The sequence below is a fragment of the Salvelinus sp. IW2-2015 genome, linkage group LG26 (genome assembly GCF_002910315.2).
Source record: "Salvelinus sp. IW2-2015 linkage group LG26, ASM291031v2, whole genome shotgun sequence".
In the NCBI taxonomy this organism is placed as follows: Eukaryota; Metazoa; Chordata; class Actinopteri; order Salmoniformes; family Salmonidae; genus Salvelinus; species Salvelinus sp. IW2-2015.
The window spans coordinates 10,110,917-10,138,515 of NC_036866.1; the positions used below are offsets into that span (position 1 = coordinate 10,110,917).

Genomic DNA, 27,599 nt, shown 5'->3' on the forward strand with positions numbered 1-27,599 from the left:
TACACTAAAATGACTAAAACCATTCAAATAAATTAGATAAAAGACCACATAGTGTGGTGTTAAAGTTGTACAAATGACTTACTAGGCCAGATAATAGCCTAATTTTCCTAAAACCTGACAATATGATGCATTTAAACTGCTGAGTCCTCCGTGGAAGTGAATGATTTGGACAATCATCAGTAGATGGCGTACTAGTGCTAAAAATTATTATCTAGTATCACAATGTACTGTATGTTTGGTATCAGCTTGGATTGAATACCATGTTGCTTACACCTATCAAATTATTTTGTATTTACATGAATCATGAAGGGGTAGGAGCTGTGTTTCTGGACAGGGCCACAGTCTGGGCAAAAAACATCCATGGAAATTTTCAAGGGTTAAATACAGTGGAATTATAATAATGGACCACGTTTCACTTACTATATCAACAAAAACCTGAATGTTCTGTCACACCCAATCAGGTAGGCCCCCCTAGATGATCAAAAATATATATTTGCATACATATAAACACTGAACATGTCAATGGTTTTCTCTCCCAAGGTAATGCCAATAGGCTTTAGCTCAGCGGGCTAACAATTCTGCGTTGTGCAGACGACACATTTTCAAACCCAGTTGGTCTCATGCTTGTACCGTGGAATAGCCATCATGAAAGATTATTTTACCTATCATTAGCCTAACTACATTATCATGGCACAGAACTTTTGGGTGACTTTTTATCTAGAAATTCAAAGGGCAGTTTTCCCAAGGGTGCTCTAGTTCCAGCTTTGGAATTTTTGGTTTAGTTGTAAAATCTATACTGAAAAATATACATGCAACAATTTCAAAGATTTTACTGAGTTACTGTTCATACAAGGAAATCAGTCAATTTTAATAAATTCATTAGGCCCTAATCTATGGATTTCACATGGGGATACAAATATGCATCTGTTGGTCACAGCTTCCTTTAAAAAAAAAGTAGGGGCGTGGATCAGAAAACCAGTGAGTATCTGGTGTGACCACCATTTGCCTCATGCAGCGCTACATCTTCACATATAGTTAATCAGGGTGTTGATTGTGGAATGTTGTCGCACTCTTCAATGGCTGTGTGAAGTTGCTGGATATTGGCGGGAACTGGGACATGCTGTTGTACACATCGATCCAGAGCATACCAAACATGCTCAATCGATGGCATGTCTTGTGAGTATGCAGGCCATGGAAGAACTGGGCCATTTTTAGCTTCCAGGAATTGTGTACAGATCCTTGCGACATGGTGACGTGAATTATCATGCTGAAACACGAGGTGATGGCAGCGGATGTATGGCACAACAATAGGTCTCAGGATCTTGTCACGGTATCTCTGCATTCAAATTGCCATTGTTTATTGTCTGTAGCTTATGCCTGCCCATACCATAACCCCACCACTACTATGGGGCACTCTGTTCACAACGCAAACCGCTCGCCCACACGACGCCGTTCATGTCTGCGGTTGTGAGGACAGTTGTACGTACTGACAATTTCTCTAAAATGACTTTGGAGGCGGCTTATGGTTGAGAAATGAACATTCAATTCTCTGGCAACAACTCTGGTGGACATTCCTGCAGTCACCATGCCAATTGCAGTCCCTCAAAACTTGAGACATCTGTGGCATTGTGTGACAAAACTGCACATTTTAGTGGCCTTTTATTATCTCCAGCACAAGGTGCACCTGTAATGATCATGCTGTTTAATCAGCTTCTCGATATGCCACAGCTGTCAGGTGGATGGATTATCTTGGCAAAGGAGAAATGCTCAGGGATGTAAACAAATTTGTGCACACAATTTGAGATAAGAATATGGAACATTTCTGGGATCTTTTATTTCATCTCATGAGACATGGGACCAACACTTTACGTGTTGTGTTTATATTTTTGTTCATTGACTATATTATCAAAGATGGTGGATAAATTTAGATGCGCACGCTTCAAGGGGTCAAAAGTCTGGGTCTTGTGATTCTGTGTGGCCAGATAGTTCGTAACAATAACTAGGTTTCCATCCAATTGGCGAAAGATTTTCATGCGAATATTCAAAAATCTGCTGGTGGAAAATTTTCCCACCAGTGGTGTTCCCAACAAACTGTTTTGTTGCTATTAGAAATCATTGCTTGATGAATGACATAGTGTAACCAAAATGTACTTTTTCGTGTTCATGTGCTGAATAAATATCTAAAGTGAATTGTTTGCATCTGATTTTCACCTCTACGGATAGTTTTGCCACAAAAACGGTTGCGTTAAATAGCAAATGTGCATATTCTGGTTTTACGTGCGCTCTAGCCAACAGCTCGCAGATACGGTGCGGGTAGGCTAGTTTACATGATGATATTATTATGGATAAGAGCGAGAATATTTTTATTTGTCAAAAAGCAGTCAAGCATCCATCATCATGTCACCAGAATAAGAACCTCAATATTTATTGGAAATGAGCATCAAGCTCATCATCGTGCACGTTCACCACCCCAATGTACTGTATTTAATCTGCAGCCTAATAAACGGCATGGTTTCAAGAGTCGCAGTGGGAAGCCACACGCCATACCATCACGTGACTCCAAGTTTACTTCAATATGATGGTTATTATGTCAATATTTGCGCATAAAGGCAGATTTCTCATATAATTAATTACCGACACAAAAAGATCCCACCATGTCAAACGAACAAATTATGTGTCGGCATTTATAAAATTTGACCGAAACTTCCTATTCCCATCACAGCTGTCATGACAGTATTATTTTACCTTTAACTAGGCAAGTAAGTTAAGAACAAATTCTTATTTATAATGACGGCCTACCCAGGCCAAACCCTAACGCTGGGCCAATTGTGTGCCACCCTATAGGACCACCCATTTTGGACTCCCAATCATGTCCGGTTGTGATACAGCCTGGAATCGAACCAGGGTCTGTAGTGACACATCTAGCACTGAGATGCAGTGCCTTAGACCGCTTCGCCATTCGGGAGCCCGGTATGACTTTTCTTGCATAAAAATTGAGTGGAAACGTGGTTAATGACAAGAAGATGCCATATAGGGAATCGTAGGTGGATCGTTTCAGCTAGTTAGGGGTTCAAGCAGCAAAGCTGGTGAAACCCTATTGTTTTTGTTCTGGTTCATTCTTCTGTTTAATCTTCTGTAAGGCCGAAATTCACATGCACATTTCGTGAGAAGGTAAGTCCCCGAAGGGTGCAACCTGGCATGATGGTAAAGGGCCAAAAGCCACACCCTCCCATGCAATGCCATGACAATTGGCAACATGGTGGGCCTATAACAAGCGATTGAAAATGCAAACTTTGAAAGGCCATGCCCCTCACCCTGTGTGACCTAGTCATGAAATGTGGTACATACTGTGGGTCCATCTCCTCATAAGGAACACATTTGCCTCAAGAACCCATAAGGTTCACCATGAAGGATTTTCCACCATTTAGAATTTTCAGAAAAACAGTTCCAATGCTACTCCTCTTCCACCAAATGACCGATCTTCACGAAACTTGATATATGGTATCTATGGACCAAGGTCTGTAAACACACTATAATCCAGGATAGTATGTCAAACAACATGACCAATAAACATTCACATGGGTGTGGTCTGTCACATAAATGCATATACTGTAAATCAGCCACAGATATTCGTACGTTTAACGAAATTTGGTACATGTTCCAAACACTGTGAAGACTCAACCTATGCAAGCACATTCATATCGACCACACGGTGGGCACATTTTTATATCTCTTTATCTGATGAAATTTGGCACAAATGCTCAAGGGTGTGAGTCTAGCTAACCTGTAAAATAGGGTTGAGTTTGGTCACATTGTAGCGCTGTTGGATAGGGAAAAACATTCACTTAAGCTTGTTGCCTCATAGCAGCCATATTATTTCAGCTAGAATCTTGGACAATAGTGTGTTTAAAGATGTTCATCCATAGATGCTATATACCAAATTTGTTGCCGATCGGTCGAGCGATTCTGGAGATGAAAACGTTTAAAGTAGTCAACAGCATTGAAAATGGTCCAAAATACATCAAAAGCATATTATTTTGCAGGGTCAGTTTGATGTTGAGTTCTGAAATTTGGCAAGTGTGGTAAACAGTACAGAAGTAGTTCATCCGAGGGCAATATGTCTAATTTTACCCTGTTTGAGCTAGAATCATGAAATTCGGTACATAGGTCATTCTCACAAGGAACACATTTGTCTGAAGGACCCATTAAGTCAACCATGATGGATTTTCCGCCACTTAAAATGCGACTCCTCTGGCATCGAATGACCGATCTGCACAAAACTTGGTACGTGGTATCTATGGACCAAGATCTCTCAAAGCTATATTTTCCAGACTTATACCAAAAACAACATGGCCGTTATTGACCAATAAACATTAATGTGGGTGTGGTCTCGCACATAAATGCCTATAAATCACTCACGTTTGGTACACATGTTGCAAACAGTGTCAACATTCAAGATATGCAAGCACCTTTATATCGACCACACGGTGGTGCTATAACAGGCACATATTTATATTTCTTGATCTGTTTGACTCAATGATATGACTCTAGCTAACCTGTAAAGTGTGGTTGAGTTTGGTCACATTGTGGCGCTGTTGGAAAGGGAAAACCATTCATACAAACTCATTGGCTCATAGCGACCACATTGTTTTAGCTAGACTCTTGGAAAATGTGTTTGAAGGTGTTCATCCATAGATACTATATACCAAATTTGGTGGCAATCGGTCAAGCGGTTCTGGAGAAGAAGACGTTTAAAGTAATCAACTTCATGATTTTAACTGCTGATATTTGTCAAATCAACTCAAATAAAATCAAATAAAAAATGTCTTTGTCACATACACATGGTTAGCAGATGTTAATGCGAGTGTAGCGAAATGCTTGTGCTTCTAGTTCCGACAATGCAGTAATAACCAACAAAGTAAATCTAAACCTAACAATTCACAACACTACCTTATACACACAAGTGTAAAGGATAAAGAATATGTACATAAAGATATATGAATGAGTGATGGTACAGAACGGCATAGGCAAGATGCGTAGATGGTATAGAGTACAGTATATACATATGAGATGAGTAATGTAGGGTATGTAAACATAAAGTGGCATAGTTTAAAGTGGTAGTGATCATGTATTACATAAAGTGGCAAGATGCAGTAGATGATATGAGTACAGTATATACATATACATATGAGATGAGTAATGTAGGTATGTAAACATTTATTAATGGCATTGTTTAAAGTGGCTAGTGGTACATTTTTACATAATTTCCATCAACTCCCATTATTAAAGTGGCTGGATTGAGTCAGTATGTTGGCAGCGGCCACAAATGTTAGTGTGCTGTTTAACAGTCTGATGCCTTGAGAAGAAGCTGTTTTTCAGTCTCTCGGTCCTGCTTTGATGCCTGTACTGACCTCGCCTTCTGGATGATAGCGGGGTGAACAGAGTGGCTTGGGTGGTTGTTGTCCTTGATGATCTTTACGGCTCCTGTGACATCGGGTGGTGTATGTGTCCTGGAGGGCGGGTAGTTTCCCCGGTGATGCGTTGTGCACATCACTACCCCTGGAGAGCCTTACGGTTGTGGGCAGAGCAGTTGCCGTACCGGCGGTGATACAGCCCGACAGGATGCTCTCGATTGTGCATCTGTAGAAGTTTGTGAGTGCTTTGGTGACAAGCCGAATTTCTTCAGCCTCCTGAGGTTGAAGAGGCGCTGCTGCGCCTTCTTCACAACGCTGTTGTGTGGGTGGACCAATCAGTTTGTCCGTGATGTGTACACCGAGAACTTATCCACCTTCTCCACTACTGTCCCGTTGATGTGGATAGGGGGGTGCTCCCTCTGCTGTTTCCTGAAGTCCACAATCATCTCCTTTGTTTTGTTGACGTTGAGTTGAGGTATTTCCTCTGACACCACACTCCGAGGGCCCTCACCTCCTCCCTGTAGGCCGTCTCGTCGTTGTTGGTAATCAAGCCTACCACTGTAGTGTCTCCGCAAACTTGATGATGTGAGTTGGAGCGTGCATGGCCACACAGTCGTGGTGAACAGGGAGTACAGGGAGGGCTCAGAACGCACCCTTGTGGGCACCGGTGTTGAGGATCAGCGGGGTGGAGATGTTGTTACTACCCTCACCACCTGGGGGCGGCCGTCAGGAAGTCCAGGACCAGTGGCACAGGGCGGGGTCGAGACCCAGGGTCTCGAGCTTGATGACGAGTTTGGGGTACTATGGTGTTAAATGCTGAGCTGTAGTCGATGAACAGCATTCTCACATAGGTATTCCTCTTGTCAGATGGGTTAGGGCAGTGTGCAGTGTGGTTGCGATTGCTCGTCTGTGGACCTATTGGGTCGGTAAGACAATTGGAGTGGGTCTGAGGTGTCGGTAGGCGTGGAGGTGTATATGGTCTTGACTAGTCCTCAAAGCCTTCATGATTGACGGAAGTGAGGCTACGGGGCGGTAGTCAGTTTAGCTCAGTTTACCTTAAGCTTTCTTGGAACAGGAACATGGTGGCCCTCTTGAAGCATGTGGGAACAGCAGACTGGGATACAGGATTGATTGAATATGTCCTTAAACACACCAGCCAGCTGGTCTGCGCATGCTCTGAGGACGCGGCTGGGAATGCGTCTGGGCCTGCAGCCTTGCGAGGGTTAACACGTTTAAATGTTTTACTCACCTCGGCTGCAGTGAAGGAGAGCCCGCAGGTTTTGGTAGCGGGCCGTGTCAGTGGCACTGTATTGTCCTCAAAGCGAGCAAAAAAGTTATTTAGCCTGTCTGGGAGCAAGACATCCTGGTCCGCAACGGGGCTGGTTTTCTTTTTGTAATCCGTGATTGACTGTAGACCCAGCCACATACCTCTTGTGTCTGAGCTGTTGAATTGCGACTCGACTTTGTCTCTATACTGGGACTTAGCTWGTTTGATTGCCTTGCGGAGAGAATAGCTACACTGTTTGTATTCGGTCATGTTTCCGGTCACCTTGCCCTGGTTAAAAGCAGTGGTTTGCGCTTTCAGTTTCACGCGAATGCTGCCATCAATCCACGATTTCTGGTTTGGGAATGTTTTAATCGTTGCTGTGGGTACGACATCTTCAATGCACTTTCTAATGAACTCGCTCACCGAATCAGCGTATACATTCCGAAATGTTATTCGTCAAATGCGCCGTGAAATGCTTACTTACAAGCCCTTAACCAACAATGCAGTTTTTAGAAAAATAAGAATTAAGAAAAATATTTACTAAACTAAAGTAAAAAATAAAAGAGCAACAATAAAATAACAATAACAAGGCTATATACAGGGGGTACCGGTACCAAGTCAAGGTGCGAGGGCACAGGTTAGTCGAGGTAATTGAGGTAATATTTACAGTACATATAGGTAGGGGTAAGGTGACTATGCATAGATAATAGATCATAAACAGTGAGTAGCAGCATCGTAAAAAAAGGGGGGGTGTGTCAATGCAAATAGTCCGCGTAGCCATTTGATTAGCTGTTCAGCAGTCTTATGGCTGGGGGTAGAAGCTGTTAAGAAGCCTTTTGGACCTAGACTTGGCGCTCCGGTACCGCTTGCCGTATGGTAGCAGAGAGAACAGTCTATTACTAGGGTGGCTGAAGTCTTTGGCAATTTTTAGGGCCTTCCTCTGATACCGCCTGGTATAGAGGTCCTGGATGGCAGGAAGCTTGGCCCCAGTTATGTACTGGGCCGTACGGACTACCCTCTGTAGTACCTTGCGGTCGGAGGCCGAGCAGTTGCCATACCATTCAGGATGCTCTCGATGGTGCAGCTGTATAATTTTTTGAGGATCTGAGGACCCATGCAAAATCTTTTCATTCTCCTCAGGGGGTATAGGCATTGTCGTGCCCTCTTCACGACTGTCTTGGTGTGTTTGGACCATGATCGTTTATTGGTGATGTGGACACCAAGGAACTTGAAGCTCTCAACCTGCTCCACTACAGCCCTGTTGATGAGAATGGGGGTGTGCTCGGTCCTCCTTTTCCTGTAGTCCACAATCATCTCCTTTGTCTTGCTCACGTTGCGGGAGAGGTTGTTGTCCTGGCACCACACTTCCAGGTCTCTGACCTCATCCCTATAGGCTGTATCATCGTTGTCGGTACTTCCTGCTTTAGTTTTTGCTTGTAAGCAGGAATCAGGAGGATAGAATTATGGTCAGATTTGCCAAATGGAGGGCAAGGGAGAGCTTTTTATGCATCTCTGTGCATCGAATAAAGGTGGTCTAGAGTGTTTTCCCCCTCTTTTTGCACATGTAACATGCTGGTAGAAATGAGGTCAAACGGATTTAAGTTTCCCTGTATTAAGGTCCCCGGCCACTAGGAGTGCCGCCTGGCTTTATACAGCTTCTTGGGTGTGGTCTTAGTACCAGCATCGGTTTGTGGTGGTAAATACACAGCTTCGAAAACTCTCTTGGTAAATAGTGTGGTCTACAGCTTATCATGAGATACTCTTCCTCAGGTGAGCAAAACCTCAAGACCGCCACCCATTGTCTTACCGGAGGCAGCTGTTCTGTCTTGCCGATGCACGGAAAAAACAGCCAAATGTATATTATCCATGTTGTCGTTCAGCCACGACTCGGTGAAACATAAGATATTTCCATTTTTAATGTCCCGTTGGTAGGATAGTCTTGAACGGAACTCATCCAGTTTATTCTCCAATGATTGCACGTTGGCCAATAGGACAGATGGTAGAGGCGGGTTACCCACTCGCAAATTAATTCTCACAAGGCACCCGGACCTGTGTGCCCTGTATCGGCGGATTCTCTTCATGCGAATAACGGGGATTTGGGCCTTGTCAGGCTCCGGAGGCTCCGGACCGCGGATCGTCGCCAGAGGCTCCGGACCGTAGATCGTCGCAGGAGTCTCTGGACTGAGAACCCCTGCTGAAGGCTCCGGACCGCCGACCGTCGCTGGATGCTCCGGACCGCCGACCGTCGCTGGATGCTCCTTACCGCCGACCATCACTGGATGCTCCGGACCGCCAAACGTCGCTGGAGGCTCCGGACCGCCGACCGTCGCTGGAGGCTCTGAACCGTGGACCGTCTCAGGAGATTCCGGACTGTGGACCGTCGTTGGAGGTTCCGGACCGTGGCCAGTTGTTGGAGGTTCCGGACTGTGGCCCGTCGTTGGAGGTTCCGGACTGTGAAACGTCGCCGGAAGCTCTGGACTGGGAACTGTCGCCGGGAGCTCTGGACTGGGAACTGTCGCCGGAAGGTCTGGACTGGGAACTGTCGCCGGAAGCTCTGGACTGGGAACTGTCGCCGGAAGCTCTGGACTGGGAACTGTCGCCTGAAGCTCTGGACTGTGGAGGTGCGCTGGAGGCCTGATGCGTGGGACTGGTACAGGTGGCACAGTGCTGATGACACGCACCTCAGTGCGATTGCGGAGAGGAGGCACAGGACGTACTGGACTGTGGAGGCGCACTGGAGACCTGATGCGTGGGACCGGTATAGGTGGCCCCGGGCTGATGACACGCACCTCAGGGCGAGTGTGGAGAGGAGGCACAGGACGTACTGGACTGTGGAGGCGCACTGGAGACCTGATGCGTGGGACCGGTATAGGTGGCACCGGGCTGATGACACGCACCNACTGGAGACCTGATGCGTGGGACCGGTATAGGTGGCACCGGGCTGATGACACGCACCTCAGGGCGAGTGCGGGGAGGAGGCACAGGACGTACTGGACTGTGGAGGCGCACTGGAGACCTGATGTGTGGGACCGGTATAGGTGGCAACCGGGCTGATGACACGCACCTCAGGACGAGTGCGGGGAGGAGGCACAGGACCTACTAGACTGTGGAGGCGCACTGGAGACCTGATGCGTGGGACCGGCGACCGGTACGTCGCCGTTCCGCTTTCGCTGCCTCTATCTCTTCCTTAGGACGGCGATACTCCCCGGCCTGCGTCCAGGGTCCTTTTCCATCCTGGATCTCTTCCCAAGTCCACTCCTCCTGTACACGCTGCTTGGTCCTTTTTTGGTGGGATCTTCTGTCACGATCGTCGTATGAGTGAGACCAAGGCGCAGCATGGTATGCGTACATTCTCTTTTAATGAATAAACACTACACAAAAAACAACAAAATTAACGATTGAAACGTGAAGCTATACAAATAGAGCAGACAGGCAACTAGACATAGACAAGATCCCACAAACACAAAAGGGAAATGGCTACCTAAATATGATCCCCAATCAGAGACAACGATAAACAGATGTCTCTGATTGGGAACCATATCAGGCCAACATAGACATACAAAAAACCCTAGATGACCCACCCTAGACACTATCACGCCCCAACCAACACAGAGAAAAACAGCTAACTATGGTCAGGGCGTGACAATTTGAGAGACAACAAGTGCTCCTTGTGCAAATGTATTTGTTTTCAACGAACATTGGAGACAAAATATAATTTATATGTTGTCAGCAATCCTAGCCAACCCTGTCTGTTTTGCCACATAACTGACGTGTGCGCAACTTTCTTTCAAGTATTCGTTTCGGTATTTCACTTATGGGATATGCCCCCAGCGTATTCATCAGAAGCCTTTATTACACTTCGCCTGCCTTGATTGGCTGGACGTCGAGACATGTGCGTCGGGGAAGGGTGTCCCTCCTAACCTATAAAGGGTCCAATGCAGCATCTCTTTGTCATTCAAACACCTCTTCTCGCTTTTCATCATAAAACTTACCTCGACACGACTGCATTTTCCAGAACTAGCTAAACTGTCCACAGACGTGAGCTTACAACTCGCTCACCGGGCGCTATTCATCGGGACTGTGTGGTGGTCACAATTTTCCTTTTCCTTCACCATAGTTAGAGGAAATTATTTGAGGGAGGAACGGGTACAGCTGTGACACGGCTAACTTGTTCACAACCAAGTTAGCTGTATCCAAACAGCGACTAGTCGTTAGCAAGCAAGCCACCACGCTAGCTAGCTTTTGTGGTTTTACTTCGACAAGAAACATTTTTGATAGCTACACCAAGCTATCTTTTCTAACCTGTTGTTTTGAAAACGGTATCCGGCCATCACACCGAGTGCCACCGTCGCACATAACCCACTAATCGCTAGCTATTGGACTAGCCTACAACTCTAGTGTTTTTCTGACAGCTAAAATAAAAACATAGCATCCAAGCTATGACAACAAAAGCATCTCCCACCCCAAACAAGGAGAAGCTCCTGGCACAAATCTGCTCTTGTGGAAACAAGATATCGCCCAAAGACACCCACTCGGTGTGCTCCGCTTGCCTTGTGCTGCAACATGCCCAGGAAGCCTTAGCCTCCCCTGGCTACTGTCCACGCTGTGCCTTCTTCAATGTGAAGAGCCTCCATCGCAGGCTAGCACGCCAAGCTAGCCTGAGTCAACAGGGCCCTAACATGGGGGCCGGCGTCCCCGATGGCTCACCAGAGGCGATGGATATCCCCACGTGGAATCGTGGATCGACGGCTAATGCTAGCTGGGGCGACCAGCTCAACGCCATTGCCCCGCTGTTGGAGGACTCCCTGCCAGGCTTCCTGATTGGAGATGATAACGACTCCACAGGGTTTTGCGGCAGCCTTCTTTCAGAATCATCAGATGGAGACAAAGACTCATTCATCCCCGTCAGGCCATCAAGCCTCCTGCCGGGGAATCTGAAACCGGTCACGCAGGCGGGGCGCCATCCCTACCAGTTCCTGGTGTGAACCTGCAGGACGTGTGCAAGCGCGCTGCGAATAAACTAGTGATTCCCTGGCAAATGTATTAGCAGAGACCACCACGTCCCGCTACCCAAAAATAAAATGGGAAAACAGGCAATTACTACCAGTCTTCCCAGAATCCCTGGAAGAGGTTACCCGTACCTGGAGTACACCTTTCTCCTCCAAGTACCCTGTCCAAGGTGGGTCGGTGTTGGACTGTGTTGACATGGTGGGGATTGGGCTTGCCTACATGCCCCCCATCGAACCCCTTTGTGGCTTCCCATCTACACCCTAGCCAGAAGTCCTCAATGACCTTGACTGGCCCCACCTTACCAACCAAGTACGAGTGCTTCCAGTCCTTTGCGACAGGGAAGGTCTACAGATCGGTCGCCACAGCGGTGAGGGCTCTCAGCACCGCCTCCATGCTCTTGGCATACCAAGCTGAGCTACAGGAGGAGCTAGCGGTCACACCGGAGCCAGGTCTGTGGGATGAGATCTATATTGCCACAGACCTCAACCTGCGTCTGCTGAAAGCCGCTGGTTGATGCATCAGTAGTCATCCCATTAGGACGGTTGCATATGGGAGGGTTTCAAGGCTGGGTCTCTTCTCTAGGTCTGACCCCAATATGTCACAAACATCACCGTGTACAGATCTTATAGACTGCATGGTAGCACTGTCCTCCTGGAGACACCGTACGTTTCTGTCACAGGGTGCCCAGATGGCCACTGTTTTATCCAGAGACGTAGTCACAATGGACTCATCTCTCGGGTTGGGGTGCGACCCATGAGGGCAGAACAGTCAACGGGGTGTGGGGACCCCATCTCCGATCTACTCACATAAACTGCCTGGAACTCCGTGCAGTGTCCCTAGTATTAAAGTAATTCCTCCCATTTCTGGAGGGTCGTCATGTTCTAGTCAGAACAGACAATACCACTGTTGTGGCTTACATAAACAGACAAGGGGGACTGCAATCCCCTCACTTACACACACTGGCACACAGACTGATTATGTGGAGCAGTGTGCATCTCCAGTCACTGAGAGCTACTCATGTACCGGGAGTACTGAATCTGGGGGCAGATTTACTTTCCAGGGGGAACCCTCTATACGGAGAGTGGAAGCTCCCCCCAGAGGTAACTAATCAGGCTTGGATGCACTTTGGCATGCCAGCAGATCTTTATGCATCAATGGAGAATACTCAGTGTTCACTGTTCTTTTCCCTGAGGGATCGGGATGCACCGATGGGTGTGGACGCATTGGTGCACGGGTGGTCACGCATCCTCCTGTATGCATTCCCCCCACTAGCCCTGATTTCCCCCACCCTAGCCAGGATGCGGGAGAAGGGTCTATCTCTCATACTAATAGCCCCACATTGGCCAGAGAAACACTGGTTAGTGGAGATCACTCACCTACTATGCGTTCATTCGTGGCCCCTCCCCCTGCGTCGTGACCTACTGTGCCAGGCGCGAGGGTAGATTTTCCATCCTCAACCAGAACGGTTGGCACTCTGGGCCTGGCCCGTGAATGGTTCAACTTGAACAATGCTGGGCTTCCCCAAAATGTAATTTGACAATTCAGAGTGCTAGAGCCTCATCCACCAGGTCCCTTTATAATTGTAAATGGCTTGTATTTGAGGAATGGTGCATTAAAACACAGACAGTGTCATTCCAGTGCTCTGTCCCGGTAATCCTGTCGTTTGTACAGGAATTATTAGAAAAAGGACATGCTTTTTCTACTATTAAGGTATATCTAGCATCTATTTTGGCTTGTAGTGTGGGTTTTGGGAGCACGACAGTGGGACAACACCCCCTTGTCGCCCGTTTCATGAAGGGTGCCTGTCGTTTGTATCCAGTGTCCAAACAGCTTGCCCATCATGGGATTTATCAATTGTTTTGGATGCTCTATGCCAACATCTTTTTGAGCCCCTGGATCAGGTGGAACTGAAGATGCTTTAATTTAAGACCTTGCTATTACTAACATTGGCCTCCGCCAAGCATGTAAGTGACATTCACGCACTCTCAGTGCACTCGCCATGTGCACAATTTGCACCCAGTAACAATAGGGTATCATTGCGGCTGGTAGCTTTTTATCCCCCACCGTTTTCCTCTCCGGAACATCAACAATTGCATATGTTGTGCCCAGTACACACTCTGCCAATCTACATGGACAGGACTAAGGGATTCAGAAAATGTGAACAGGTAAAGCGTTCACTAAACAACACCTCTCCTACTGGATAGTGGGGGCTATCGCTTTGGCCTACACAACTATGGGTCTTCAGTCTCCTGCTGGCCTACAGGCTCATTCCACTAGAGAAGGTATTCCCAAACTGGGGTACCCGCAATGCCGTCGGGGGTACGGCATTGCGCGTATATATATATTTTTTATTTCTTCACATTTTCAAACAGTCCATGTATATTTTCCAACGGGGTTATACATTTGGGTGAGTTTTTTCTCTCGCCTGAGTAGCCTCATTTCACTGCCAAAAATTAAATTAAACCATCTAGTTTTCAGCTAAATAACAACACAATGTCAGATACAGGTAGCCTAGTCAAATAATTAACATCCAATCACATTAACCGTTACTCTCTCGTGGGAATTCCACTAACGGTCTGTATGTAGCCAAACGTAGCTGCTGCTGCTCATGTTGGTAAATGTACTGATGGCGCAAAAGCCATGACAGGGAGACATGGTGGAGTGGTAACGCGCATGCAAGCAGTTGCTGCTGACGCCACCTGGGTACACTGCAGGATCCACCGAGTGGCTCTTGCTGCCAAGGGAATGCCTGACAGCTTGAAATACTTTTGGACACAACAGTGAAAATGGTTAACTTTGTTAAAGAAAGGCCCCTGAACTCTCGTGTATTTTCTGCACTATGCAATGATATGGGCAGCGACCATGTAACACTTTTACAACAACATATAGCGCTAGCTATCAAGGGGCAAAGTATTTACATTTTTTTGTTGTTGAGAAAGACAAGCTTAAAGTTTTCTTTACTGATCATAATTTTCACTTGTCTGAACACTTGCATGATGACAAGTTTCTCACACGATTGGCCTATCTGGGTGATGTTTTTTCTCACCTGAATGATCTGAATCTAGGATTACAGGGACTCTCCGCAACTATATTCAATGTGCGGGACAAAATTGAGGCTATGATTAATAAGTTGGAGCACTTCTTTGTCTGCATTAACAAGGACAACACACAGGTCTTTCCATCATTGTATGATTTTTTGTGTGCAAATGAACTCAAGCTTACGCACAATGTCAAATGAGCGAAACATTTGACGTTGGGTGCGCAATTACGCAGGTACTTTCCCGAAACTGATGACACAAACAACTGGATTTGTTATCCCTTTCATGCCCTGCCTTCAGTCCACTTACAGATATCTCAACAAGAGAGCCTCATCGAAATTGCAACATGCAGTTCTGGGAAAATTTAATTTAATCAGAAGCCACAGCCAGATTTCTGGATTGGGCTGCGCTCAGAGTATCCTGCTTTGGCAAATCGTGCTGTTAAGACACTGATGCCCTTTGCAACCTACAGTGGCTTGCGAAAGTATTCACCCCCCATGGCATTTTTTCTATTTTGTTGCCTTACAACCTGGAATTAAAATAGATTTTTGTGGGGTTTGTATCATTTGATTTACACAACATGTCTACCAGTTTGAAGATGCAAAATATTTTTTGGGGGTGAAACAAACAAGAAGACTTGAGCGTGCATAACTATTCACCCCCCAAAGTCAATACTTTGTAGAGACACCTTTTGCAGCAATTACAGCTGCAAGTCTCTTGGGGTATATCTCGATAAGCTTGGCACATCTAACCACTGGGATTTTTGCCCAATCTTCAAGGCAAAACTGCTCCAGCTTCTTCAAGTTGGATGGGTTCCGCTGGTGTACAGCAATCTTTAAGTCATACCACAGATTCTCAATTGGATTGAGGTCTGGGCTTTGACTAGGCCATTCCAAGACATTAAATGTTTCCGCTTAAACCACTCGAGTGTTGCTTTAGTAGTATGCTTAGGGCCATTGTCCTGCTGAAAGGTGAACCTCCGTCCCAGTCTCAAATCTCTTGAACACTGAAACAGGTTTCCCTCAAGAATTTCCCTGTATTTAGCACCATCCATCATTCCTTCAATTCTGACCAGTTTCCCAGTCCCTACCGATGGAAAAACATCCCCACAGCATGAATCTGCCACCACCATGCTTCACTGTGGGCATGGTGTTCTCGGGGTGATGAGAGGTGTTGGGTTTGTGCCAGACATAGCGCTTTCCTTGATGGGCAAAAAGCTCAATTTTATGTCTCATCTAACCAGAGTATCTTCTTCCATATGTTTGGGGAGTATCCCACATGCCTATTGGCAAACACCAAACGTGTTTGCTTATTTTTTCTTAAGTAATGGATTTTTTCTGGACACTTTTGCGTAAAGCCCAACTCTGTGGAATGTACAGCTTAAAGTGGTCCTGTGGACAGATACTCCAATCTCCGCTGTGGAGCTTTGCAGCTCCTTTAGGGTTATCTTTGGTCTCTTTGTTGCCTCTCTGATTAATGCCTTCCTTGCCTGGTTCGTGAGTTTTGGTGGGCGGCCCTCTCTTGGCAGGTTTGTTGTGGTGCCATATTCTTTCAATTTTTTAATAATGGATTTAATGGTGCTTCCTGGGATGTTCAACGTTTTGGATATTTTTTTATAACCCAACTCTGATCTGTACTTCTCCACAACTTTGTCCCTGACCTGTTTGGAGAGCTCCTTGGTCTTCATGGTGCCACTTGCTTAGTGGTGTTGCAGACTCTGGGGCCTTTCAGAACAGGTGTATATCTACTGAGATCATGTGACAGATCATGTGACACTTAGATTGCACACAGGTGGACTTTATTTAACTAATTATGTGACTTCTGAAGGTAATTGGTTGCACCAGATATTGTTTAGAGGCTTCATAGCAAAGGGGGTGAATACATATGCATGCACCACTTTTCTGTTGTTTCTTTTTTTAAACAAGTAATTTCTTTCATTTCACTTCACCAAATGTGACTATTTTGTGTATGTCCATCACATGAAATCCATTTAAATTACAGGTTGTAATGCAACAAAATAGGAAAAATGCCAAGGGGGGTGAATACTTTTGCAAGGCACTGTATGTGAGAGTGGATTCTCGGCCCTCTCCAGCATGAAAACGAAATACAGGCACAGACTGTGTGTGGAAAATGATTTAAGACTGAGAATCTCTCCAATACAACCCAACATTGCAGAGTTATGTGCATCCCTTCAAGAACACCCTTCTCATTAACCTGTAATTTTCGATTAACAAATAAGGTTTCATACGTAAGATGGTTCAATAAAGAGCAAAATTATTTATTATATTATTTGTGTCCTGGTCCTATAAGAGCTCTATGTCACTTCCCACAAGTTGGGTTGTGACAAAAACTCACTCATTCTTATGTTTAATAAATGTGTCGTATAGTGTGTGTGTGGCAGGCTTATTACAATGATGGCAAAAAACAACATTTTAGAGTGCGCTGACCCTGGTGCTGGAGGTGGTACGCAGCTGGAGGTTAAATGTTCGAAGGGGTACGGGACTATACAGTCGTGGCCAAAAGTTTTGAGAATGACACAAATATACATTTTCACAAAGTCTGCTGCCTCAGTTTGTATGATGACAATTTGCATATACTCCAGAATGTTATGAAGAGTGATCACATGAATTGCAATTAATTGCAAAGTCCCTCTTTGCCATGCAAATGAACTGAATCGCCCAAAAACATTTCCATTGCATTTCAGCCCTGCCACAAAAGGACCAGCTGACATCATGTTAGTGATTCTCTCGTTAACACAGGTGTGAGTGTTGACGAGGACAAGGCTGGAGATCACTCTGTCATGCTGATTGAGTTCGAATAACAAACTAGAAGCTTCAAAAGGAGGGTGGTGCTTGAAATCATTGTTCTTCCTCTGTCAACCATGGTTACCTGCAAGGAAACATGTGCCGTCATCATTGCTTTGCACAAAAAGGGCTTCACAGGCAAGGATATTGCTGCCAGTAAGATTGCACCTAAGTAAGATTGCAACCATTTATCGGATCATCAAGAACTTCAAGGAGAGCGGTTCAATTGTTGTGAAGAAGGCTTCAGGGCACCCAAGAAAGTCCAGCAAGTGCCAGGACTGTCTCCTAAAGTTGATTCAACTGCGGAATCGGGGCACCACCAGTACAGAGCTTGCTCAGGAATGGCAGCAGGCAGGTGTGAGTGCATCTGCACGCACAGTGAGGCGACGACTTTTGGAGGATGGCCTGGTGTCAAGAAGGGAAGCAAAGAAGCCACTTCTCTCCAGGACAACATCAGGGACAGACTGATATTCTGCAAAAGGTACAGGGATTGGACTGCTGAGGACTGGGGTAAAGTCATTTTCTCTGATGAATCCCCTTTCTGATTGTTTGGGGCATCAGGAAAAAAGCTTGTCCGGAGAAGACAAGGTGAGCGCTACCATCAGTCCTGTGTCATGCCAACAGTAAAGCATCCTGAGACCATTCATGTGTGAGGTTGCTTCTCAGCCAAGGGAGTGGGCTCACTCACAATTTTGCCTAAGAACACAGCCATGAATAAAGAATGGTACCAACACATCCTCCGAGAGCAACTTCTCCCAACCATCCAGGAACAGTTTGGTGACGAACAATGCCTTTTCCAGCATGATGGAGCACCTTGCCATAAGGCAAAAGTGATAACTAAGTGGCTCGGGGAACAAAACATCGATATTTTGGGTCCATGGCCAGGAAACTCCCCAGACCTTAATCCCATTGAGAACTTGTGGTCAATCCTCAAGAGGCGAGTGGACAAACAAAAACCCACAAATTCTGACAAATTTCAAGCATTGATTATGCAAGAATGGGCTGCCATCAGTCAGGATGTGGCCCAGAAGTTAATTGACAGCATGCCAGGGGCAAATTTCAGAGGTCTTGAAAAAGAAGGGTCAACACTGCAAATATTGACTCTTTGCATCAACTTCATGTAATTGTCAATAAAAGCCTTTGACCCTTATGAAATGCTTGTAATTATACTTCAGTATTCCATAGTAACATCTGACAAAAATATCTAAAGACACTGAAGCAGCAAACTTTGTTGAAATTAATATTTGTGTAATTCTCAACTTTTGGCCACGACTGTAAAGAGTTTGGGAACCACTGCACTAGAGGAATGGCTACGTTCTGCGATTTATTTAAGGCCATATCTATCCAAGATATTTGCTCAGCAGCGAGTTGGACTTCACCTCATACATTTGCGAAGTTTTATAGGCTCGATGTCACTGCACCGACCCTGGCACATACTGTTTTACGTGTTGGATCTTCTGGTGGCAAAGCCCATTTGTGTGAAATATCGCACAGGGCAGTCGGTCGTCCGGAGCTTGTCTGGCAATACAGGAGTCAGTATATCCCATAAGTGAAATACCGAAACAAATACTTGTGTGAAATATCGCACAGGGCAGTCGGTCGTCCGGAGCTTGTCTGGCAATACAGGAGTCAGTATATCCCATAAGTGAAATACCAAAACAAATACTTGAAAAAGAACTCTAGGTCACTGGATCACCCTCTTTGCATGTGCGAGGACTAGGTGTTGCTTATTTTTGAAAGACTCAGAGACGCTGCCTTGGACCTTTTTAGGGTAGGATAGACACTTTTCCCCGACACACACGTCTCGACGTCCAGCCAATCATGCTGGCTTAAAGGCTTCTTCTTAAAGGCTTCTGACGAATACATACCTCACTCATACTATCAGAGAACGGTGTTACGGTCGTAACCTAAAGTTTTGTTGCTAAACAACCAACCCATCAACGCAATCAGCTGGGTCTGGTCTACTTAGTCAATTGACTTTGATTGAACCAGAAGAAGAAAATGCAGCCTGTTTTTTGTTGTTTTGTTTTTTTGTTGAAAAAAAAGAAAACGCAGCCTGTGGGGTGTCTCGCTTCCTCTTCCGTCTCTGATATTATCATTGGTTGATGCTGAAATATGTATGATTTCCGGTTGAAGGGTCGCTTTCGTTAAGACTTCCTAAATTCGTTTCCGTGATTGTTTTTTCTCATGAACTACAGGCCATGGACGCAGTTATAACTGGTTAACATTTAATCGCACCATTAAAGCAGAAGTTAGAAACGTGTGAGAGAAAATCTAAGGCTGAACCTGTAAGTACCAACACTGATGTTATTTCAGTAAACGGACAGTTCTAGATCAGTTTCTAACCGTTAGCTTACTAGCCGCTGAGGCTAACTCGCTAGCCAGAACAGCCCCCTGCTGTAGCTAGTAAAGCTCCGACAATTGCTTAAATTTATCCTGAAATGAATTACTGAAAACGGGTCCTTGTTAAAACATTTTATTTGCGTTAAGTTTAGAGTTTGTTGGATTGCTAATGGCGTGACATATAACGTTAACGATAAAACGTACTAGTTCACGTTAGCTAGTTAGTCATAGAACCAACTAACGTTACCTAGCTCCATTCGTCATGGTCAGTAGCCGAGGATGAATCTATGTAACTTTTACTAGCTAGTTAATAAAATAGCTTTTTATGGACCTGGACAGATTACAATCCACACTTGGGCATGTTTAATGTAAGTGAATGTATGGGCTGTGTTGACACTGCCAATGCCACCAACCCCTAACATTAGGAGTTTTAAATAATAAAAATAACAATGGAGCGTTGCTAACTATGGACTCCCGGCGTTATCAGAGTTGCAGCGGACAGTATTTTTCAGTGACAACACGTTTCTGGCGGCCTTCTTCCGTTAAACACCGGTGTACCGGTACCCTCTGTAAAAAGCCTCGCTATTGTTATTTTACTGCTGCTCTTTATTATTATTATTATATTTTTAATTGTTTCTTAATTTTTTTCTTAAAAGTGCATTGTTGGTTAAGGGCTTGTAAGTAAGCATTTCACTGTAAGGTTTACACTTGTTGTATTCGGCGCATGTGACATACATTTTGATTTGTTCGGAGCATGCTAATTAGCACCTCTGTCTTCAGTAAACACGCACTGTAACATGGATATATGGCCGTGTGGGAACACTAACCCTATAAAGGTGTGTATCAATTGAACCTTTTTGTTTTTTGATAAGGTTCTTATGCTACCAAAAACCGTACTGCAAGCGATGCTTGTTAATGTTTAGACCGAGCGTCGCAGCTCTTAACAAAACTCCCCGGTACAGTAGATGCCTCCGTCCAATGACTCTTATGTGTAATGTAATGGAACTGAGTCATGATCAACGGCCATGTACCACGGTAGGTGCTTTTAGCAACGCAGGGGTATTTACATTCACTAGCGTTGCTTTCTAATGTATTGGGTTGCATAAAAACACTCCGTGGTAAGCCAGATGTTAAATGCAATTCTATTTCAACTTTCTAGGTTGGTCATTATGATTGGGGGAATTTGAGACAAAATATCTAAAGGCTTTTGTTATTCAACAGACTTCCAAACATGAGTCTGTTGTAGAACCACTTCCTCTCTACTTACCTCATGTCAAAAACAAGTTATTCCTTTTTTGTCCACATATGGCAGACATGCAGGACTTTATTTTGACATGAGGTAAGCAGAGAGGAAGTGGGTCCCACATTTGGGAAGTCTGTTTAAGGGCCCTCACCTCCTGCCTGTAGGCTGTCTCGTCGATGTTGTATCGTCTGCAATTTTGATGGTTGAGTTGAGACGTGTGAACATATAGTTCAGGAGAGGGCTGAGCATGCACCCTTGTGGGGCTCATGTGTTGAGGATCAGCGGAGGTTGCCTACCTTCACCACCTGGAGTCGGCTCGTCAGTAAGTCCAGAACCCAGTTGCACAGAGTGTGGTTCAGACCGGGCTTGGAGGTCACTATGGTGTTGAAAGCTGAGTTGTAGTTGAACAGCATTCTTACATAGGTATTCCTCTTGTCCAGATGGGATAGGGCAGTGTGCAGTTCAATGGCGATTGTGTCATCCATGGATTTGTTGGGGCGGTATGCAAATTGTAGTGGGTCTATGGTGGTGGGTAAGGTGGAGGTGATATGATCCTTAACTAGCCTCTGAAAGCACTTCATGATGACAGAAGTGATAGTCATTTAGTTCAGTTAGGGTACCTTTGCTTTCTTGGCTACATGAACAATGGTGTACATTTTGGAGGAAGTGGGGACAACCGACCTGGATGGGGAGCGATTGAATATATCCGTAAACAATTCAGCCAGCTGGTCTGCACATGCTCTGAGGATGCGGCTAGGGATGCCGTCTGGGCCGGCAGCCTTGCAAGGGTTAACACGCTTAACTGTCTTACTCAAGTCGGCCATGGATAACGAGAGCTCACAAACTTCGTGAGGGGCGGTGGTCCCCCATCAGTATGACTGTTTTCCTCAAAGCAGGCAAAGGTGTTTAGCTGGTACTGGAGCAAGGTGTCGGTGTCCTTGACGTGGCTGGTTTTTCCTTTATAATCCGTGATTGTCCGAACTCCTTGCCAAATACATGTCGTGTCTGAGCAGTTGAATTGCGACTCGACTTTGTCTCTGTACTGACGTTTTGCCTGTTTGGTTGCCTTAGAGGGCAAAGTTGGACTGTTTGTACTCGTCCATGTTCCCAGTCACCTTACTGTGGTTAAATGCGGTGGTTCATGCTTACAGTTTTGTGCAAATGCTTCCATCTATCCATGGTGTTTGGATAAGTTCTAATCATCACAGTGGGTGGGGGCACAACTCAGTGAACGAGTCAGTATACATCAATGTTATTCTGAGGTAACCCAGAACATATTCCTGTCGTCATGATCAAAACAATCTTGAAGTATAGATTCTGATTGGTCAGACGAATGTTGAACAGTCCTTTCCACGGGTACTTCCTGTTTAAGTTTCTGCCAATAGGACGGAGGAGAAGAATGATGAGCGAGTAGCGCAGGCGATGTATTGATAAGAATTCAGTTGAAATGTATTTAAATTCTGGCTTCCCATGGACTGTTTTTGTGCAACCCAATACAATTGAAAGCAACGCTAGTGTAAATACACCCGCTTTGCTAAAAGCCCATAGTACCACCACAAACCCATCATTGTTTACTTACAGTCATTGAAGCTCTTCTGGGTTTTTGTGAGTTGGGGTTCTTCCTTCTGGCTGTTTCAGTCTCTCTATGGAGATATTCAAATTTTCATGAGAATAGTTTAGTTCACGCCACGGTCACCATCAAAAACACCACCATGAGGGGTTTAGACAGAGCTGCATACTAAGCTGTTAACCCACTAACCTGTTCCCTTTTCAGTGTTGGATATGCTTACATGTTCAGCTTTCAAAGGGGATTGTGTAGCTCATTGAGGATAAAAGCACACATATTCTTCCTTTTAGGGTTGCACATTTTGGGGAATATTCAGAGGTGGAAACTTTCCACGGGAATTAATGGCAATATATGCAAATTAATATTAATACTGTTTAAATGTTTGTTTTTTGCATTGGATATATTTACCATATCATATTGAGACAGAAACATAAACCTTTTACCTTATCATAAGTAGACATAATTGCAAATGATTAAATCCTTCTAATAGAAATAAAAAAACTATTTAGTTACGAATTGAACTTTAAGTTAGTTGACTCTTCACATGGGAGGATTTCACTGAACAACAAAAGAAAGGGAATATTGAATGATCCCCAATGATCCATCACATCTCCCAAAAACGGTTTCAACATACATCTGTAAAATGATAGTCTATAAACTAAAGCTTTGGTTGTCTTCCTCTCAGGCTTCCATGTCTTCTCCCTGGACCTCCTCAATGTCCACCTCTTGAACATCAGACTCTGAGGCCTCATCTTCACTGTCACTTTCCATCCTTGTTGACGATGGCTCGTCAGGCTCAAAAAGCCTCAAATTTGCCCGGATGGCCATACATTTTTCAACCCTTGTATTGGTCAGCCTGTTGCATGCTTTGGTGTGTGTGTTCCCAAACAAGGACCAGTTGCGCTCTGATGGTGGCTGATGTTGCTGGGTTTTGTAGGATGTTGGAGACAACAGGGGAAAGAGCCTCATATCCACAAAGTCCCTTCCACTAGGTGGCTGATGAGATATGTTGGTACGACTGCCATATTGCATCTCCATCCCAAAGCGTTTGCTTGGAAGTGTACTTTGCCAGACTGCCAAGAACCTTCCCCTCATCCAGGCCTAGTTGGCGAGACGCGGTAGTGATGACACCATAGGCCTTGTTGATCTCTGCACTAGACAGGATGCTCTGGCCAGCATACTTTGGGTCCAACATGTTCGCTGTGGCGTGTATGGGCTTCAGGCAGAAGTTTTCACGCTTTTTGATGTATTTCAGAACTGCAGTTTCCTCTGTTTGGAGCAACAGTGAAGTGGGCAGGTCAGACTGTGATATGGTAATTTCTTGGAGAGACTCCTTCCCCTTCAGGAGACTGTCAAACATGATGACAACACCATCCCAACGGGTGTTGGTGGGCAGCTTCAATGTGGTGCCCTTATTCAAATCAAATTTTATTAGTCACATGCGCCGGTACAGAGTCAATGCGCAGGGGCACTGGCCAGCTGAGGTAGTATGTACATGTAGGTAGAGCCAATTAAAGCGACCATGCATAGATGACAACAGAGTGGCGGTGGGGCAGCCACCTGACTAGATGTCCAGGAGTCTTATGGCTTGGTCGGTAGAAGCTGTCCAGAAGCCTCCTGGACCCAGACTGGCTTGCCGTGCGGCAGCAGAGAGAACAGTCCACGACCAGGGTGGCCGGAGTCCTCGACAACCCCCTCTTCTCACTTTTCTTGGTGAGGTAGATTGCTGCTATAACTTGATGACCCTTCACATGCCTAACTATTTCCTTGGCTCTCTTGTAGAGTGTATCCATTGTTTTTAGTGCCATGATGTCCTTGAGGTGCAGGTTCAATGCATGAGCAGCACAGCCAATGGGTGTGATGCGAGGGTAGGACTCCTCCACTTTAGACCAAGCAGCCTTCATGTTCGCAGCATTGTCAGTCACCAGTGCAAATACCTTCTGTGGTCCATGGTCATTGATGACCGCCTCCAGCTCATGCAATGTAGAGACCGGTGTGTCTGTTTTCCCTTGTGTCTGTGCTCTTGTAGAATACTGGTGAGGGGTGGAGATGATGTTGTTAATTATTCCTTGCCCACGAACATTCGACCACCCATCAGAGATGATTGCAATACAGTCTGCTTTCTCTATGATTTGCTTGACCTTCACTTGAACTCTGAACTCTGCATACAGCAAATGAGTAGATAAAGCATGTCTGGTTGGAGGGGTGTATGCTGGGCAAAGAACATTCAGAAATCTCTTCCAATACACATTGCCTGTGAGCATCAGAGGTGAACCAGTTGCATACACAGCTCGAGCAAGACATTCATCAGCATTTCTCTGTCTACATTCCTCCATTGAGTCAAAAACACTTCTGATTCCAGGAGGACCATGAGCTGTTGCTATTGATAAGGTATCTGATTCATCATTTTCACCTCAAATAGAAGCAGACAGATTTTTGTCAGAGGTTGCTTCTTGTGAGCGCTGAGGGTACTGTATGCACTTGGCCAGATGATTCTGTATCTTTGTTGCATTCGGCACATATGATTTGGCACAGTATTTGCAAATGTACACAGCTTTTCCTTCTACATTAGCTGCAGTGAAATGTCTCCACACATCAGATAGTGCCCGTGGCAATTTCCTGTAAAGATTGTAATAAAAAATAAATAAAAATACAATTCCATGTACAGATAAATAGTTAAGCAGTTGGATTAAACAACTCCTTTGTAAGATCCATTTTTTAAATAAATGAATTAACACTCAGTTAGCAGGCTCAAGCAAGCTAAAACCCACATGGTAGCTATTTACTAGTTAACAAAAAATCATGTATGTCATATAAAATATATTCACCCCACCCAGTATTGTAATCAAAACTTAACAGAACGCATTTAGTCCTTGGCTCAGACAGTGTAGTAGTGTGGGCTCAATAGCATCTCATTAGTGTGCAGGGTCTTGAGAATCAGCTGTACATGTGATGGAAGAATGCACTGTGCATGCAGAGGGTTGCAATTCCATTGAATTGGGGATAGTTCAACCAAAATATGCCACAAGACCTAGAATTGCCTTTTGTATCCCACAAAAAAGGTTCACTGTTATAAGCTAACTTAAAAAAAATGAATTTAAGCAAGATTCCCAGGCTTAACTTCCCATGGAAATTTTCCGGGAAAATTTCTGACTCTTTGCAACCCTACTTCCTTTCAATATTAAGTGGATGGTTATGTTAATGTACTGTAGGCTATGTGAATGACCTCATTTAGGCCTAAACAATGAGGGCAGATCAACAAGCCTGACTAGCCTCTGAATTGTAGAGTAATAGCCAAACATTCCTCACTCTGGTGATATATTCGTGTTGAGACATTAGAGGCATGTAGCATTCTCTAGCATTGTCCTGAGTCACACATAGTTAGACGATCGCAGGAGAAAGGTTTTTCCCAAGTGAGTCGCTGAGCTGTGCCTCAATGAAGCAGGTCAAAGAACAATGGTGTGGAGATTTCTTCAGTATAGCAGTTTTTAGGGAATTGTTTTGTGAAGTCTTGTTCATCCGGGATGTTTATGGCAGATTCTGTGCTGTTTCTCTGGCTTGTCCTTGTACGATAATCCTCTTTCATGCAGGGAATTTTCAGTCTGGTGTCAGTCTCCTACGTATTCTATTTTGTGCCTTAATGTGATTATTATTATTTTTTTGCTTTTGTTTCACACTGTAATGTGCCTTAAGATGATGGGCATGTATTATAGTATCCAAGAAATCCAATGTCTCTGTTTTAGGTTTCCAAATCTGGTTCAGGCTTGTTGGCCGGTTAATGCATAGAGTTAAGAGGGTGAAACTTGAAGACGAAACAGAAGGTAGTTGGAAAAGGTGCGTAACTAATCTTGCATTCTACAGTGCTCATTTGGTAAAATGTGGCTTAATGTTACATGTTTGACCTTTTTAACCTATACAACTAGCTGGTCCGTCTGTTCTCATCATTTACTTGTATTCAATACTCAGTTACATGTATGTACTTATATTCAGCTTTGTATCATTTTGTTGGTGACTTCTATTGTTATGGGTCAGTTATTCAGCTTTCAGAATGACTGCTGTAGATGAGCTCTCGGACAGCACGGAGGTAGTGGAGATGGAGGACGTGCCCTCCCAGTTCTTTGTGGAGAAGCACTCGTGGGATGGCCTGCGGAACATCATCCATAGTAGCCGCAAGTACACGGGCATGGTCATCAACAAGGCCCCACACGACTTCCAGTTTGTCCAGAGGCAGGACGAGTCAGGCCCGTACTCCCATCGACTCTACTACCTCGGTGAGGTCACCTCCACACCCTCACTGGAAATCCCATTATGGATTTTGAGGAGTCGTCATAATTTCTGTCAACAAACATCACCGCAATGGTGACAGTACGGTGTATCATAATTAACTAATCTGAAGAGGGGTGGGAAATGGAGGAATCTCATGTATATTTGATTTCTTCACTTGTGTTTGATTCCCTCTGCACCATTAATGTTAGAAGGTAGGCTATAGGGAACATTACAATGGAAAGGAACAACCTCAACAACCAATATCATTGACAATATCCTTGGGAACTTTGTGGTTACACAGACAAAAGATAAACAGACTTAGCGATGCAAATATATTCTTTAACTCAACCCGTTTCTTCCGCTCCATGTTAATTTAGGAATGCCCTATGGAAGTAGGGAAAACTCGTTACTTTACTCAGAGATTCCCAAGAAGATTCGGAAAGAGGCCCTTCTGGTGTTGTCGTGGAAACAGATGCTAGATCACTTTCAGGTAATGAACCCTCAGCCCCTTCCGCTGGGCTCCCTTTTGTCACTTGTCGGATTTCTGGGAAATCTAAACATAAATGTTGTTCACCTCAAGAAATTCGTCACACATTCACAAGGCATTTCTGCATGCATGTCCTCATCCACAGCACTGATGTGTACTA

The 27,599-nt window shown here is 44.9% G+C and overlaps 1 protein-coding gene across 3 annotated transcripts in view; it reads left to right on the forward strand.

Annotated features, from left to right (window-relative positions):
* Positions 1–19,650: 19,650 nt before the first annotated feature.
* Positions 19,651–27,599, forward strand: part of LOC111952629 (dipeptidyl peptidase 9) — a 28,322-nt gene continuing 20,373 nt past the window's right edge. Inside the window, exons 1-4 of one of the 3 annotated variants that reach the window (XM_023971498.2) lie at positions 19,651–19,821; positions 26,430–26,520; positions 26,719–26,957; positions 27,330–27,442. In XM_023971498.2, coding sequence (XP_023827266.1) covers positions 26,465–26,520; positions 26,719–26,957; positions 27,330–27,442 — 408 coding nt within the window. In that variant the 5' untranslated portion in view covers positions 19,651–19,821; positions 26,430–26,464. Of the gene's footprint in view, positions 19,822–26,429; positions 26,521–26,718; positions 26,958–27,329; positions 27,443–27,599 lie in introns of those variants that run through there. The other 2 variants (XM_023971497.2, XM_023971499.2) reach the window with 2 other exon arrangements.